The 18,441-nt window shown below is 41.3% G+C and overlaps 1 protein-coding gene across 2 annotated transcripts in view; it reads left to right on the top strand.

Moving 5' to 3' along the window:
* Positions 1-18,441, top strand: part of zc3h7a (zinc finger CCCH-type containing 7A) — a 106,448-nt gene that overhangs the window by 29,856 nt on the left and 58,151 nt on the right. For both annotated transcript variants that reach the window (XM_063059237.1, XM_063059238.1), the window contains exons 4-6: positions 10,520-10,559; positions 16,805-16,999; positions 17,758-17,916. In XM_063059237.1, coding sequence (XP_062915307.1) covers positions 10,520-10,559; positions 16,805-16,999; positions 17,758-17,916 — 394 coding nt within the window. The remainder of the gene's footprint in view (positions 1-10,519; positions 10,560-16,804; positions 17,000-17,757; positions 17,917-18,441) is intronic.

The raw sequence follows: 18,441 nt of genomic DNA, 5'->3' as shown, positions 1-18,441 counted from the left end.
TTGGGTTGCATTTTAAACTCTAGGGAAGAGATCAACCAATAATAGGGTTCTGAGTAGACTGGGAAGATATTCTTTTTAGTTGAAAATAGCAATTAGGGCAATATAAGGAAATATTTGAGAAATGATTTAAATGATTGTGAGCTAGACTATTATTAAGAACATTTAAAATTAAGAATTCAGCTTGGTTCATTGTATTTATTTAATCAAGTCTCCCTATACATGACCAGGGGGACAAGCATCAGTACATTATGTTGAATTTGTACAAGGTAAAGCGAAGACTGGAATACCGTGTATAATTCTGGTCGCAGTAAACAGCGAAATCCAGAGAGTGGGAGCTGGTGCAGCAAAGGACGGCTGGAATAATATTTGCATTAGGGGTTTATAATTTGCTTTAAGGAATCGACAGGAGATACTATTTGAATATTGAAGCCTAGTGCTTTCATACACTCAGGGCAAGCTTGCAAGAAAAGAGAAGCATTCATATTTAATTCTAATTCTCTTCTAACTAGGAGGCAGTGAAGGGATTCAGATTCATTTGTTTATCACATATACAGTACTGTACAAAAGTCTGAGTACACATATATAGCAAGGGTGTTGTAAATGTGCAGAGAGCAAATTTGTGAAATCTGGTGGGAGCAAAGGATGTTGGAAATGACGATGGTGGAGTACCGTGGGAGGGGTGTGGGACAGGTGGCAGAGAAGAAATGCCAGGGGCAGGGGAGGCATGGTGTTGACACCAAGCAAGGTTATTTGATTCCAAACATTTGGTTTACTGATCATTACAGAATGTCTGTCTGGTGCTTCCCACTCCCTCCCCTCTCCCTTCCCCTTTTCCCAACCATGATTCCCCTCTCCCTGCCCCCTTCCCACTCTCAGTCCACAACAGAGACCCGTATCAGAATCAGGTTTATCATCACTCACATATGTCATGGTTTTTTTTATGGCAGCAGTACAGTGCAATACATAAAATTACTGCAGTACTGTGTAAAGTCTTGGGCACCTTAGCTCATATATATATACTTTTGCACAGTACTGTACATTGAAACATAAAGTGAAATATGTTGTTTGCATTAACAAGCAGCACAACCTATGGATTGCCAAGTATCGCCGCAGATTTCGGTGCCAACATAGCCTGTCCCCAATGTTCAGCAGAACAATACAAACAACAGCAACAGTCGGTCGACAGCGGATACATTCTCACTGTCTCTCCACTCGGCCTTGGATCATCTAGACAATAGTAATACCTACCTTAGGCTGCTGTTTATTGATTACAGCTCAATGTTCTACGCAGTCGTACTAATCACAAGCTTGTGTGATTAATACAATCAGCACTAATCATAAGCTCTAAAACCTGGGCCTCTGTACTTCCCTCTGCAGCTGGATCTTTGACTTCTTCACCTGGAGACCGCAGGTGGTGCGGATTGTAAATAACATCCCCTCCTTGCTGACAACCAACGCTGATGCATCTCAAAGATGCGTGCTTAGCCCACTGGTCTAATCTCCACACCCCTGATCATGTGGCTAGGCACAGCTCAAATGCCATCTGTAAATTCGCTGACAACACAACTACTGATGGCAGAATTTCAAGTGGTGACGAGGATGTACATAGGAGTGAAATAGATCAGCTGGTTGAGTTGTGGTGTCTGTGCACTCAATGTCAGTAAGGCAAAGGAATTGATTATGGATTTCAGGAAGGGGAAGTTGAGGGAACACACACCAGTCCTCATCGAGTGATCAGAAGTGGAAAGGGTGAGCAGTTTCAAGTTCCTGAGTGTCAGCATCTCTGAAGGTCTATCCTGGACCCAACTCATTGATGCAATTACAAAGAAAGCACAGCAGTGGCTATGTTACTTCAGGAGTTTGAGAAGACTTGGTATGTCACCAAAGACTCTCGCAAATCTCTACAGATGTACGAGAAGAGCATTCTGACTGGTTATATCACTGTCTGGCATGTAGGAGCCACTGCACAGGATCGGAAAACGCTGCAGAAAGTTGTAAACTCAGCCAGCACCATCATGGGCACTGTGCGTCAAGGCAGTGCCTCAAGAAGGTGGCACCCGTCACCCAGGACATGTTCTCTTCTCATTTGTACCATCGAGGAGGAGGTACAGGAACCTGAAAACACAACAGCTTCATCCCGTCCGCCATCAGATTTCTGAATGGACAATGAACTCATGAACATTACCTCCATATCTTTTTCTGTTGCTCTCTTTTAGCACAGTTTAATTGATTTTAATTTTATATATATATATATTCCTTCATTGTAATTGACATTCAAAAAAATTATGTATTGCAATGTACTTCTGCCACAAAACAACAGATTTCACAACATGTGCCAGTGATCTCCAACCTGTTTCTGAACAACAGCAACAAAACCACTCACACATACAAACAGGCCTCCAACCTAGGACAGGCTGCCTCCGGGCCTCAGATCTCCATTTCTTTGCCCCAGTCACTCAGGCTCGCCAGATGCTGGCTGTCCAACACCTGAGACATGCCCACCCTACAGCTTCGACCTTTGGCCCTCACCCTCTGGACTCACTTCAGGCTTCAACTTCTGGTATCAACCCAAGACTCACCAATCAAGGCTCCAACTCTGGGTCTTGCTAACCTGGGGTGGTGGGGGGGGGGGGACACCAGCTTTTGTCCATGGGGCCTGCCACCACAGATCTTGATATGGGGATCACTGGAAGTGGACAATTACATGACAGTCTCGGTAGGCGAGTAGTATCACGAGGCAAAACATACTGTATTTGCTTGCCTTAACCTGTCTCTTCTAAATTGGCCTTGCATTTTAAATGTCCCTGGTTAATTTGAACACTTGTTGACCCTTAGGGTTGCATGTTTACACTTGGAAATGGGGTAGTAATTTAAAGGTCGAATTGGAATGCAGTTCCGTACTGTGATTTGGTGTTTTCGCGATGTCTTTTGACACAAAATAAAGAGAAAATCTCATCGGTCTGGACTGTTCAGGCATTAATAAGCCACTCATATTTGTTTCCCCCTTTCCACCATAATTATTAGTAATTATCTGGCATTGATGGATCCATTTATTTATTGATTTATTGATTTAGCGCAGAGTAGACCCTTCCAGCCCTTTGAGCCACTCCCCAGCAACCTCCGAGAAACCCGATTAATGATAGTATAATCGGAACAATTTCCAATGACCACTTAACCTACCTGCAACACACATCAAAGTTGCTGGTGAACGCAGCAGGCCAGGCAGCATCTCTAGGAAGAGGTACAGTTGACGTTTCAGGCCGAGACCCTTCATCAGGACTAACTGAAGGAAGAGTTAGTAAGAGATTTGAGAGGGGGAGGGGGAGATCCAAAATGATAGGAGAAGACAGGAGGGGGAGGGATGGAGCCAAGAGCTGGACAGGTGATTGGCAAAAGGGATACGAGAGGATCATGGGACAGGAGGCCCAGGGAGAAAGACAAGGGAGGGGGGAACCAGAGGATGGGCAAGGGGTATAGTGAGAGGGGCAGAGGCAGAAAAAGGAGAGTGAGAGAAAGAAAGTGTGTATAAAAATAAATAACAGATGGGGTACGAGGGGGAGGTGGGGCATTAGCGGAAGTTAGAGAAGCCTACTTGGTACGTTTTTGGGCTGTGGGGGGAAACAAGAAGACCCGGAGAAAACCGACACATTCTGCAGGAAGGATGTACAGAGACTCCTTACAGAATGGCGCTGGAACTGAGCCCCAAGTTGTAATACTGCCGCGCTAACCGCTACTGTATCTGCTGCGCATCTACTTGCAGCTTCTTGAAAGGAACCGGCTACAAGATGGTCACCAAAGGCTTGTGCACGGCAGTTCCTTAACTTGTAAATGCATATCACGTGGCAAGCCACAAGCTAGTCGGAAAACAAATACTTTAGTAAGGCACTGCCCAAAGCTTAACCAGCTGTCAAACCGATGAAATAATAGGAATATTATGAATGTTTTTGATGTTCAAACTCTTTAAAAACTTACCACATTTATACAACTTGGAAATAGAACATCCATTATTTGTTTTGGAAAATCTAGGACATTATCTTTGAAATGAGGCAAAAAATGGGAATTGTTAGGGAAAAAAGTATAGGAATAACATTGCCCAATTTAGCACTGTGTGTGTGCACTGTGGATATCATTGTATTGCATTGTACGTTACAATCAGGTTTCAAATCACTTTGACTTAATGAACTACATTACTACATTCATCTTGGACTCCAAGAATAGCTTATTATAGAAGCCTTTGTTATTTCTGCCAGTGACGTTTTCTCATTCTACATTTAATATCGAAGGGAAAACCTTGGGGAAAAATGGACACAGTTTCCCTGTTAATTTCTCACTATGTAATTCATAAAGCCCACAATTTTTCTTTCATGTTGCACTGTCCAATTGACTTATTTAGTTTGCTGTTTGTTCTGGGAGGGGGAGGGTGTTGAAAGTCTTTGATCATTAGTAAGGAACAGCTGTGTCTTTAGTCAGAAGCAGCTTTAAAATGTACAATAGAATTTCACTTTCCACTTTGTAATTGCATGGCATTGATAAAGGTCACAATGATCCCCCTCCCCAGTCTCCTTATGGATATAAAATGTTTACAGCATTCATGCTTCTTGATTACTATTTTGCTTTTATGTTTTATTTTGAACCCATTTGATTAAAAGTAAATGGAATATTTTTCGGTGTACACAAGATAAGGTTTATATTTAACTTTCAGAACCTACACTACTGATTTTTTTTCCTTTCGCAGTTTTACAGTTCCGTCATGTCATAATTGTTCTGAGTATCCCACACATCCTTCTGCACTAATTGTCCCAGGTGACTCATCTTTGTTGAGTTGTCTTTGTTTTTTTTATATTAACTGCCCAGTGTAGACTCCACAGCTCTTTGTATGTCAAGAGTGTTCTAGTCATCCCTCTATCACTGTTCAACCCGTTCAGTCATCTGTGCTGTCAGGAAGTCGGTGGGGTTGTCAATGAGACAAGCCTTGAGACCATTACTATAAATATTTGTTCCAGATCATGACTGCTTTCCTGTTGTCCCTAGTCTCAAAAAATTATTTACAGCCTCACAATTTTTCTTTGATCCTTGGCTTAGGTGCTAAATAGTCTGCTTTCATTCCTACTTCTGCTGTTGTAGCCTTCATTCACACTTTAGTCTTTAAATTACTTAAAGTAATTAAAGGAGTTTTATTTACCCCTTTTCCTTTGCACTCAATTGGGTCATACATAAGAATCACTGTCCAGTATGATAAATACATTATAAAGTATAGGTTTCTGGTTAATTGGGACACATGAGGACCAGTACATTTTGGTCCAATTGAGTGGCTGTCCCAATTAGTCAAAGTTTCATGGAAATAATTTAAAAAGGTATAAAAAAGAAACTATCATTTAAATCAGTAACAATATGTGTATTTAAATGAAATACAGAAAAAATAGAACACTACAACTACCTCTACAATTCTATAAAACTGCATCAGAGGAATTCATCCAGTGTACACTGCTGTGTTCTTTTGATTGACTGAATGAACAAAATCAGTGCAGATAATGAACTGCCTTCATACAATGCTTTTGAATTTTGCATCCTCAATCTTCAATTTCATTGTAACATTCAAGATGATTGTCGATACCTTCAAATTCTTTGTAGTTCCTACCTCGTTAAAGTAGTGAAATTGTTTCATTTTCACTCCTGTCCATTTCTGGCATCTCCAAGCCTGAATGCTTGAAACCACAGTGAGCAAAACAGTTCAGAATTGTCTCACTGCTTATTTCTTGCCAACTATCAGTGACAAAAATCACTGCTTTTTGAACACAAACACATGCAACTGATGCTATTAAAAAAAACTGTTCGCTCTAAGTACGGTGTGGTGTCTACTGGCCACGGAAGTGCACACAACTGACGCTAGCTAGAAACCTTTTGGCAATAGTCTCCTGTCCCAATTAAGTGGCTTAGTGTCCCAAATAAATGGAAGGGAATCCTGTCTACCTTCTTGTTTAGTTTTTTGTTCTTTAAGCGTTGTCCCAAATGAATGGCTACCCCCATTAACTGATGGCATAATTAACCAGGTTCCACAGTATATAAATCTGTTTGATGGCTCAGGAAGTTAGCAGACAATCACATCTTCCCACTTCCTGTAATAATTTTTTTTTTCTCCAAGGATCGGTCCACTTTTAAAATGCATCCACCACCCTTTCAGGCAGTGCATTCATTTGCGAATTCAGCAAAAAACTTGGGACCCAAGTTTGTTTGCTTAAATCTGTGCCCTCTCGTTACTGATCACTGTGGGTTATGGGGAAAAGGCAGGTAGGTGGAGATAAGTCCATGGCCAGATCAGCCACGATCTTATTGAATGGCGGGGCAGGCTTGACAGTCCACTCTTGCTCCTATTTCTTATGTTCTTATGTTTTCCGTGTGTGCTCCTGTTTCCTCTCACAATCCAAAGACATACTAGGTAGATGAATTGGTCATTGCAAATTGTCCCATGATTGGAGTAGGTTTAAATCAAGGTTGTCTTGGGCTGCTGGGCTGTTTGGCTCAAAGGCTGTTCCGTGCTGTATCTCTAAATAAATAAATAATAGTCTTAGGGAAAAGAATGGAAATCAACCTTATCATTTCTGGGTAGCCTCCAACCTGATGGCATGAACATTGACTTCTCAAACTTCCGCTAATGCCCCACCTCCCCCTTGTACCCCGGGCATTATTTATTTATTTATATACACACATTCTTTCTCTCTCTCTCCTTTTTCTCCCTCTGTCCCTCTGACTATACCCCTTGCCCATCCTCTGGTTTTCCCCCCTTCCCCTTTTCTTTCTCCCTAGGCCTCCTGTCCCATGATCCTCTCATATCCTTTTTGCCAATCAACTGTCCAGCTCTTGGCTCCATCCCTCCCCCTCCTGTCTCCTCCTATCATTTCAGATCTCCCCCTCTCCCTCCAACTTTCAACTCTCCTACTAGCTTTTCTTTCAGTTAGTCCTGATGAAGGGTCTCGACCCGAAGCGTCGACTGTACCTCTTCCTAGAGATGCTGCCTGGCCTGCTGCGTTCACCAGCAACTTTTATGTGTGTTGCTTATCATTTCATGGTTGTTAGAAGCCATTAAATTTTGTTTTGCCCTTCTATGCTCTAAGAATTCTGTGCTAATAAACTTGTTCCTTGGTTTTTGCCTGCTTCGGTGATGCTTGCATTTTAGTTAAGTCTTACATTCAACTTAATTCTTCCCAACCTTGCAATGTAACATCTTTATCTTTAATTGCCCCAGGACCTTGACTGATTTTACCACTGCAATCTTATTTGGCAATATACTTCCTTTAGCTCATCTGATTATCTCTCAATTGAGGTGTCCTACCTGGATCAGCATCAGTGTCAGTGTCAGTTTGAATTACGTCCTAAAAACCTTCAGAAATTCAACAGCGTGCTATTTTCTTTTGTTAGAGGCTGCCCCAACATTAGTGTCATCATTATAAGTAAAAGGTCAGTTTCCATCTATCCACTAACAGGCTTACACCCACGTCTCGTTTTTGGACCACCCATCTTTTAACTTTCATGCATTAATGCCAAGTGAATATTGGTTAATTGCACAGTACTGTAATGGGGAACGGAGAACAAGTTGGTAAATTTGGCGAGAGCAAAGGATGTTGGGAATGGCCAGGGTGGAGTGCAGTGGAAGGGACATGGGACAGGTGGCAGAGAATGAGTGCCAGCATTGGCGAGTGGCGCGGGTGCAGACAGACACCACGCAAGATCATTTGATGCCAAACAATTGGGTTATTGATCATTACAGAATGTCTGTCTGGTGCTTCCCGCTCCCTCCCCTCTCCTTCCCCCTTTTCCCAACCATGATTCCCCTCTCCCTGCCCCCTTCCCACTCTCAGTCCACAACAGAGACCCATATCAGAATCAGGTTTATCACCGCTCACATAGGTCATGAAATTTGTGTTATTTTGTGGCAGCAGTACAGCTCAATACTTCAAATTACTACAGTACTGAGCAAGAGTCTTAGGCACCCTAGCTATATATATGTGCCAAAGACTTTTGCACAGGTCTGTATCTCAGAAATATACTAATGCAAAAAAGCAGAAAAAACACAAATAATTTTCATTTTTATCACTGCTGCAATTCACATGCAAACCAATGTCACAAGATCAAAAAGCAGCTAGCATTTAGAAACACACATCAAAGTTGCTGAACGCAGCAGGCCAGGCAGCATCTGTAGGAAGAGGTGCAGTCGACGTTTCAGGCCGAGACCCTTCGTCAGGCACCTCTTCCTACAGATGCTGCTTGGCCTGCTGCGTTCACCAGCAACTTTGATGTGTGTTGCTTGAATTTCCAGCATCTGCAGAATTCCTGTTGTTAGCATTTAGAAATATCATTAATGTAGGAAAATATCCCAAGGCAGTTTATTGGAATACAGTCAGACAACAGGGGAATTGTTCAGAGGTCTAAGAGCTTAATCAGAGAAATAGACGGTAGATTTTATAGTAAAGTTGTAAAAAAATCACATAGTGGAAAGGTTTAAAGAGGAAATCGCAGAACTCTTGTGTGCATGTTGTTTATCATAAAGTACACTGCAGATTTATTATTGCTTTCTATTTTTAAGTCTGTATGGCATATTATGGACCCATATTGCTTAAAAACAACAATCAATGTTGGAGATAGCTTTGGTCTGGCAATCCATTTAGACCTTAGTCACCATCATAATAAAATCAGTTGTCAATCCCCCAAGCGCACTAAGTGTAATATTGTGACTAAACTTTGTATTTCTTCTACATTAGTTGCTAAGTTTTATGTTTAGATGGAATTCTGCTTTATTACGTCTCCAGCTGGTGCCTGTTTTCAGTTGGGGCTTAGTAACACAGTGTAAAATGGACTAGGTATCCTGGACCTGGCCTGCTTTTGGACCCTGTTCAAACATTTGATCGTCTCCTGGTGCCTTCAAGAAGCAAATGGCTCAATGAGCTGGTTTGCCACACCCAAGGCAGAATAAACTGCCAGTGATAAGCAAAGCCTTAGGAAATGTATTGTGAGGTCCCTGTCCAATAACACCCTGAGTGACTTTGGTGACTGGCTAGCTAACAAAACCTATGAGGGGTATAGATAGAGTAAGCACAAGCAGGCTTTTGCCACTGAAGTTGGGTGCAACTAGAACTAGAGATTAAGGATGAAAGGTGAAATGTTTAAGGGGAGTGTCTTCACTTGGAGACTGGTGGGAGATTGGAATGAGCTGTGGCGGATGTGATAGATGCAGATTAGATTTCAATGTTTAAGTGAAATTTGCATGAGTATGTGGGTGGCAGGACTATAGCGCGCTATGTCCAGATGCAGGGCGATGAGACTGGGCAGTTCGGTACCGACTATATGTTCTATGACTCTGTATGCGATCAGTTTATGATAGAGTATTTAAAAACTAATCAATAAGTGAACAGTACATTTATATAGACTTTGGAAGTAAATAACATAAGTACGTTTTGCTACAGGGTCTGCAATTCTGTTGACATGAAGCGGTTGCGTTAGAACTCTATTGCTGATGTGAAGCTGAGAAGCCAAACACGAAGTTTGTTTGTGCCGTGCCTGGCACCTTGCTACTTCACTCAGGCATTTGTACCTGTTATCTGACCTCAAATTATTCACTCTTCATGTATAGAAATCCAAGATGTGCCGAGATCAGAATGGTTGATAGTTTGCAGTCCTGGTCAGCCCAGTTTGAGCCAATATTATTCTTTTATATTTTATATTAGTGTTTGCATGTTCTCTGATTGTTCTTGATGACCAGATACAGTTCTTGCAGTTCATTACTGAATTTGGTCAGTGCTTATCCATCTATAATTTGATCAATCCCTATCACAGCTGATGACGAAGAGACCCCAAAAGTTTGACTGCGAAAAAGCCTTGTCCAGTCCAGCAACTCCTGCAGTAGGAGAATGTGATCATTTACTTCTAGGATACTTGAAACCAAGAAACCAATTGGCATGTGTTTTGTTTTGTTTTCTCTGTCTCTCTCTTCCTCCCCCCCCCCCACCTGATCTCCATTTTCCTTTCACATTTTCTTTTCCTCTATCCCAGGGGTTCCCAGCCTAGGGTCCAAGGACCCCTTGCTTAATGTTATTGATCCACGGCATAAAAAAAGATTGAGAATCCTTGCTGTATCCTATCTTCCAGTTGGTCTTCTCCCCTCCATTTATCTTCCTTTTTTTTCAGTCTCATTTTGTTCCTTGTGATAAATCTTCTGTAAACGAGATCATCCATTAAAATGCAGATACTGTGGCACATTTTACGAGTTAGGAAACATTTGCTCAACAAACACTTGCTTAAAATTGAAGTTGTTTATGACGTATGAAGTTGATTGATGCTCTAATTAACAAAAAGTATAATGTAGTTTAATAAAGATTTAAATTTTTTAATCTGCACTTGTTGTTTAGCATTTTAAGATGCTGATGGATACCAAAGTCTATTTGATTGCTTAACATTCATGGGATAAGTAGGGTGGGGGAGGTTTGTGTGTGTGTGTCAGATATATAAAAATGGTTTCCTTTTGCAGGTCTACACTGCCCTATCCTGGTACAGAGAAGGAGTATGAGGTAAAATAAATGTCTTCTAAATATTTCAAAGTGTATTCATTAACTTCCTTAATACCTTCCTTAACTGTTGATTCTTAATTGCCATCCCTGTTCAGCGGCAGTTAGGGCTGAGCATTAAATGTCAGCTTTGTCGATGCCACTGTGTCCTGTGACTGGATAAGAGTATAATTTTACTGTTAAATTTATGGTGGAGATGATCATTCTTAAGCTTGATTAGAATTCTAAACTTGCAGAATAAAGAAAAGTCTTTAATTGTGTTTCCAAGGTTAGTGGTGCAGTAAATCAGAATATTTAAAAGGATTCAAAGTACATTTATTATCAATGTATGCAGTATACAACCCTGAGATTCATCTTCCCACAGACAGCTATGAAACAAAAGAAACATGGAACCAGTTCAAAGAAAAACATCACCCTCCCCACGTGCAAAAAAACAAATCGCGCAAATGGCAACAAGAACATCAACCCCACCCCCACGCGCAAAAAAAATCGCGCAAAAGTTATTTGGGTTTTTTTGGCTGGATTCCATATTTGCATTTCAAAAGGGAAGGATGAACGAAAAAGGATGCACGAGATGAATCTGATGTTCTATCCATTCATTTAAATTGATGATAAAGTGGGCAGTTTTCTTAATAGTGTGTAACCGTACATTTACTTTTCAGTCCACCATGATTAGGAAAGACGCACTTGGTGTTCATGCTCCTTGTTATGTTCCATCTAATTTCTAAGAATAGGAGTCAGTCACCCAAAAAAAATACTAGAGTACATCTGAATGGTCTGTTTTCCTGCTAAAGCATTATGTAATTTGGAACTCTATAGTGTGATTTTTGTTGCAAATCCAATGCAGCAGACATTGTGATTTAATTGTCATAATGGCATGCATTCCAGTAAAATGTCAGAACCAGTCTTGTGTAAAAATGGAAAATAACTCTTTGAGGAATAATGAGAGGATATAAATATCGAGAAAACACCTAGCTTGCCAAGAAAGTGAACTATTTGTGTTCTGAGGTGCTAATGGGAATTGTAAGTTTAGCAATATTTGCAACTCCTGGAGTATATATTCCAAAACACTTTTCTCTTAAGGCTTTAAACTCTTTAAACATATTTTAAAGCTTATTATACTGAGTATGGTTGTTAATGGTTTATAATCTGTCTTTACAGTGGAATGTGAACTAGAACCTACTAGGTGCCCAAGATGTGGTTAATGCTTAGATATTATTTCTCAAGTGGCCCAGTAGGACAAAAATTATTGCTTGAGATTAGATACTGGCAAAAACAATGGAATTTTATCAAAGGAAAAGTGGGGAATTGCATGAGCAGACGTACCTATTTGGGAAATAAACCACAGAAACAAGCCCTTCAGTTCAACCCATGCGTGCCAACCTCATTGCCTAGTCCCATTTACCTGCATTTGGCGCATATTCCTCCAAATACACTGTTGTATCTCTCCAGATACACTCTTGGTACTGAGTCTAGCTCTGGGGCTCAGGAGGAAGGTGAGGGGGGTGAAAAGGAGTGCTGTAGTGATGGGGGGTTCTACAGTTAGAGGAGCAGACAAGAGATTCTGTAGATGTGAAAAAGATACCCAGATGGTATTTTGCATCCCAGGATGTCTCAGATCAGGTCCCCAGCATTCTAAAGGAGGAAGGTGAACACCCGGAAGTCATGGTTCATATTGGTTCCAATGACATGGGTAGGAAATGAGAGGAGGCCCTGAGGAGAGAATTTAGGGAGTTAGGTAGAAGGCTGAAAGGCAGGGACCTCTGGGGTAGTAATATCTATATTGCTGCCTGTGCCACGTGCCTGAGGATAAGGATAGAATGATTCGGCAGGTGGATGCCCGGCGGAGGAATTGGTGCAGAGGGAAGGGTTTCAGATTTCTGGATCATTGGGATCTCTTCTTTGGAAGGTATGACATGTACATAAAGGACAGGCTGTACCTGAATCCAAGGGGGATCAATATCCTGTGGGCAGATTTACTTGAGCTTTTGGGGAGGGTTTAAACTAATTAGGTATGAGAATGGGAGCTGGAGTGATAGAGCTGAGGATGGGCCAGTTGGTATTCAAGTAGATATAGCGTGGAGTGAGGGTGTGAGAAAGAACGGATAGATGATAGGGCAAAATTGCAGTCAGTGGGATGAGTTGAAGTGTAACGTGGGGGCAAAATTGAAAAAGGTAATGAATACATGGCTGAAGGTATTATATTTGAATGCACATAACATACAGGATAAGGTAGACGATCTTGCAGCGCAGTTAGAGATTGGCAGGCATTACTGAGTCATGGCTGAAAGAAAATCATAACTGGGAGCTTAACATCCAAGGATACACATTGCATTGAAAGGACAAGCAAGTAGGCAGAGGGGTTGGGGTGGCTATAGTGGTAAAAAATTAAATAAAATCCTTAGAAAGAAGTGACAGGCTCGGATGATGTAGAATCCTTGTGGGTAGTGTGAAGAAATTGCAAGGGTTAAAAAGATTAATGGGAACAGTATCTAGGACGTTGGATGCAAATGTCGATGGGAAATAGAAAGGGTGTGTAATAAGGGCAATGCAGGTAGATTGTGAAAATTAGGTTGGTGCTGGACCCCAAAGGAGGGAATTTGTAGAATTCCTACGATACAGCTTTGTAGAGCAGCTTGTGGTTGAGCCCACTAAGGGAAAGGCAGTTAATGAACTAGATTTGATTAGGGAGCTTAAGGTAAAGAAACCCTTAGGAGGCAGTGATCATGACATGATAGAATTCATCCTGCAGTTTGAGAGGGAGAACATAAGAGTCAGATGTAATAATATTACAGCCGACTAAAGGGAATTACAGAGCTATGAGAGAGGAGCTGACCAAAATTGATTGAAAGGAGACGCTGGCGGGGTTCATGGCAGAACAGCAATGCCCGGCGTTTCTGGGGGAAATTCGGAAGGCACAGGATAGTGGCATCCCAAAGATGAAAAGCTATTCTAAAGGGAGGATGAGGATGAGACTGACAAGGCAAGTCAAAGACAGTATAAAAGTAAAAGAGAGCATATAATATGGCAAAAATTAGTGGGAAGTTAAAGGATTGGGAAGGTTTTTAAAAAGGCAATGAGACAAGCCATAAGGAGAGAAAAAATGAAATATAAAGGTAAGCTCGACAATAATATCAAAGAGGATACCAAATGTCTTTTTCAGATATATGAAGAGTAAAAGAGAGGTGAGAGTGGATATTGGACAGCTTGAAAAGGACGTCGGAGAGGTAGTAATGGGGAACAAAGAAATGGTGGACAAACTTAAGTATTTTGCGTCAGCCTTCACTGTGGAAGACACTAGCAGTATGCCAGAAATTCAAGGTCAGGAGACAGAAGTGAGTGTAGTTGCTATTACTAAGGAGAAGCTGCTTGGAAAGCTGGAATGTCTGAAGGTAGATAAGTCATCTGGACCAGATGGTCTACACCCCAGAGTTCTGAAAGAGGTAATTGAAGAGATGGTGGTGGTGGTGGTAGTAATGATCTTTCAAGAATCACTAGATTCTGGAATAATTCCGGAGGACTGCAAAATAGCAGTTGTCACTCTGCTCTTTAAGAAGGGAGGGATGCATAGGATAAGCAATTATGGGGCAGTTAGCCTAACTTCAGTGGTTGGGAAGATTTTGGAGTCACGTGATAAAATAGACTAATGTCTGCATGGTTTCCTTAAGGGGAAATCTTGCCTGACATACCTATTGGAATATTTTGAGGAAATAACATGCAAGATAGACTAAGGAGAATCTGGGATGTTGTTTATTTGCATTTTTGGAAGGCCTTTGACAAGGTGCCACACATGAGGCTGCTTAAATGAGTCCATGGTATTTCAGGAAAGATACTATCATGGATCGAAGATTGGTGAACCGTCTGGAGGCAAAGGGTGGGAATAAAGGGAGCCTTTTCTGGTTGGCTGGCAGTGACTAGTAATGTTCCACAGGGGTTGGTGTTGGGACTGCTTCTTTTTATGTTATATATCAACGATTTGGATGATGAAATTGATGGCTTTGTTGCCAAGTTTGCGGACGATATGAAGATAGGTGGAAGGGCAGGTAGTGTTCAGGAAGCAGAGAGTCTGCAGGAGGACTTGGACAGATTAGGAGAATGGGCAAAGAAGTGGCAGATAGAATATAGTGTAGCAAAGTGTATAGTCTTGCTCTTTGGTGGAAGGAATAAAGGCATAGACTAATTTCTAAACGGGGAGAAAATTTGAAAACTAGAGGTGCAAAGGGACTCGGAAATCCCTGTGCAGGATTCCCTAAAGATTAACTTGCAGGTTGAGTCAGTGGTAAGGAAGGCAAATGCAATGTTAGCATTCATTTTTGGAGCACTGGAATATAAGAGTGAGGCTGTCATGCTGAGGGTTTGAGGCTTTATAAGGCATTGGTCAGACCACACTGAGTATTATTTGCAGTTTTGGGCACCTTATCAAAGAAAAACGTGCTGGCATTGGAGAGGATCTAGAGGATGTTCATGTGAGTGATTCCAGGAATGAAAGGGTTAACATATGATGAACGTTTGATGACTCTTCGCCTATTCTTGCTGGAAGTTAGAAGAATGGGGCGGGTGGGGGGATCTCCTGGAAATCTATCAAATATTGAAAGACCTGGATAGAGTGGATGTGGCAAGGATGTTTCCTATAGTGGTTGAGTCCAGGACCAGAGGACACAGCGTCAAAATAGAGGAACATGCATTTAGAAGAGAGACGAGGAGGAATTTCTTTAGCCAGAGGGTAATGAATCTGTGTAATTCATTGACACAGACAGTGCGGAGGCCATGTCATTGAGTATATTTAAATCAGCGGTTGATAGGTTCCTGATTTGTCAGGGTGTTAAATATTATGGAGAGAAGGCAGGAGAATGGGGCTAAGAGGGACGATGAATCAGCCATGATGGAATGATGGAGCAGACTCGATGAGCTGAATAGTCTAATTTGCTCCCATGCCTTGTGGTGTTAAATCTTTCCTATCCATGTACCTGTCTGAATGCTTTTTTAATGATAAAATTATACATTCCTCTGCTACTTGTTCTACATGTCCATTACCCTCTCTATGGAAAAAGTTGCCCCTTGGGTCCCCTTTCAATTTTTCCCTTCTCACTACCAATCTATACCCTTAGCTTTAGACTCCCATAGTTAAGGGAAAATAAGACTATAATCTTTCACTAAACCCCTCATCCTCAATTTCCTGCACTCCAGGGGAAACATCCAGTCCCTCTTGCATCCTTGTGAATCTTTTCTTCAGCTTTTCCAGCTTAATGTTGTCTTTCCTTTAGCTAGGCAACCAGAACTGCTCGCAAAACTTAAGTGCAGTCTCAACAGCCTTTTGTATAGTTGTGACATGATGTCCCAACTCTTATACTTGACTCCCTGAACAATGAAGGCAAACGTGCCAAACACCTTCTTCACTAATCTGTCTACCTGCATTGCTGCTTTCAGGGAACTATATACGTGTACCCTTAGGTCTCTGTTGTACAGCACTCCCTAGTGCTCTGCCATTTACTGTGTAAGTCCTGCCTTGGTTTAACTTAGCAAAGTGCATCACTTTGCATTTAGCCAAAAATTCCACCTACCATTCCTTGGCCACTTTCTCAGTTGCTGTAGGTCCTGTTGACATCTTAGACAACCTACTTCACTCTCCACTGTGCCACTTATTTTTGGTGTCATTCAAATCTTACAAACCTTACATTCTCAACCAGATCATTAATCTAGATGACAAATACCACTGCAGCATACCATTGGCCTTAGGCATCCAGACTGAAAAACAATGTTCTCTACCACTGTCTGACCCTTACCACCAAGGTCGTTTTGTATCTATTTTGCTAGCACACCCTGGATCCCTTGTGATCTAGCCTTCTGGACCAGCCTACTGTGTGGGACCTTTTCAAGGGCTTTGTAGATTATGTCTACAGCCCTGCCCTCACCAATCCACTTGGTCACATCTTCAAAATAAAATAATCATATTAGTGAGATGTGATTTTCCACACACAAAGCCATACTGACTATCTCTAATCAGTCTTTGCCTTTCCACATGAATTTGGGTCCTGTCTCTGAGAATTCCTTTTATTAACTTTCCCACCACTGATGTTAGACTTACAGTTCCTTGTCTTGTCCTTGCAGCGTTAGAGTATAAATGCATTAGACATTACCCATCCTCCAATCTTATGGTACCTCATGCACGATTCATTCCATCATAAGAAAGTGAGTAAGTTTCTAAATGTGTAACTTAATGTTTGTACATACATAATTTTTCTTTGCAGGTATTTCTTCAAGAACTTGTGAAAAATTTATATGATGAGGGCAATGATAAGTTTAGAGAAGGCAAATGGGCAGAGGCTTTGAATCAATATACTGAGGCCTTGAATGTGGCTGAGTATGCATCTGAAGAAATCAGTATTGTGAACGAAGTAATAGAGAAGCTTTATGCAAATCGTGCTGCCTGCTATCTGAATATGGTAAGATATTTTTAAATTGCTACATAGTTTGAATTTTTTACTAAGGAACTTTGGTAATGTTTGACAGCAATAATGAGACTTTTCATTATGAAGAGCGTTTGATGGCTCTGGGACTGTATTCACTGGAGTTCAAAAGAATGAGGGGTGACCTAATTGAAACCGATTGAATGGTGAAAGGCCTTGATAGAGTGGAAGTGCAAAGGGTATTTCCTATGGTGGGAAGCTCTAGGACCAGAGAACACAGCCTCAAAATAGAAAGGGCGCCCTTTTAGAATGGAGATGAGAAGGAATTTCTTTAGCCAGAGAGTGGGGAATCTGTGGAATTTATTGCCACATGTGGCTGCGGAGGCCAAGTCTTTATGTATATTTAAGGCAGAGGTTAATAGATTCTTGACTGGTCAGGGCATGAAGAGTTAGGGGGAGTGGCAGGAGGTGGAGGCTGAGGGGAATTAATGAATCAGCCGTGATGAAATGGTGGAGTGGACTCAATGGGCCAAATGGCCTAATTCTGCTCCTACGTGTATATCTTATGGTCTTATTATTCTTATGGTGGCAATTTTATTGTTTAACTTGTTGTGAAAGAAATTTTCACAAGGTGCTTTTTTTTCATCGTTATTGGCATCACGACTGATCCCAGTCCTGTTCCTGACTCTTCCAGCAAAGGTCATTTTGCTTTCATTGTTAAGTTTTGTCCATTGTCAAAACTAATTGTTTTTGTCATCCTCTAAGTTTCTACTTTGTGTTACTTGTCATTTCAGGGTCTCTATAATCAAGTACTAGAAGATTGTGACAAAGCTTTACACCTGAATCATAATAACTGCAGAGCACTCTTCCGAAAAGGAAAGTCCTTGAAAGAATTAGGAAGGCATAAAGAAGCCTATGATGTTGTCGCAAAGTGCTCACTGGCTGTGCCACATGTAAGAGAACTACCATTTAAATCTCCCTATTCTGTTTTGTATCTATTTTCCAGAAAGCTTTCAACATGTCAGTATTGTATGGTGATTTTATTTTTAAGTATTTTATTAAAGAATTTTAAGTGCTGGGTAAATAAGGCATGTAATTTTTTTTTCACTGCTGCCTTTACGAAGGAGGTACAGGAGCCTTAGGTTCCACACAACCAGGTTATCACTCTTCGACCGTCAGCTGCTGAACCAGTGCTGATAACTTCACTCACCCCATCGTTGTACTGTTTTCACAAACAATGAACTCATTTTCAAGGACTCTATAACTCATGTTCTCAATATTTATTGTTATTACTCCTTTTTTTGTAGTTGTCTATGCAGATTTTCACTGACTTTTGTGTTTATTCGTATTTACTGTGAATGTCCACAAGAAAATGAATCCATGTCTGTCTGTCTGTCTGGGTACCACATCCCAGTGGTCCCCAACCACCGGGCCGCAAAGCATGTGCTACCGGGCCGCGAGGAAACGATATGAGTCAG

The sequence above is a fragment of the Mobula hypostoma genome, chromosome 9 (genome assembly GCF_963921235.1).
Source record: "Mobula hypostoma chromosome 9, sMobHyp1.1, whole genome shotgun sequence".
Taxonomy (NCBI): Eukaryota; Metazoa; Chordata; class Chondrichthyes; order Myliobatiformes; family Myliobatidae; genus Mobula; species Mobula hypostoma.
The sequence above is the reverse complement of the archived record's forward strand: the minus strand, read 5'-3'. Positions and strand labels throughout refer to the sequence as shown.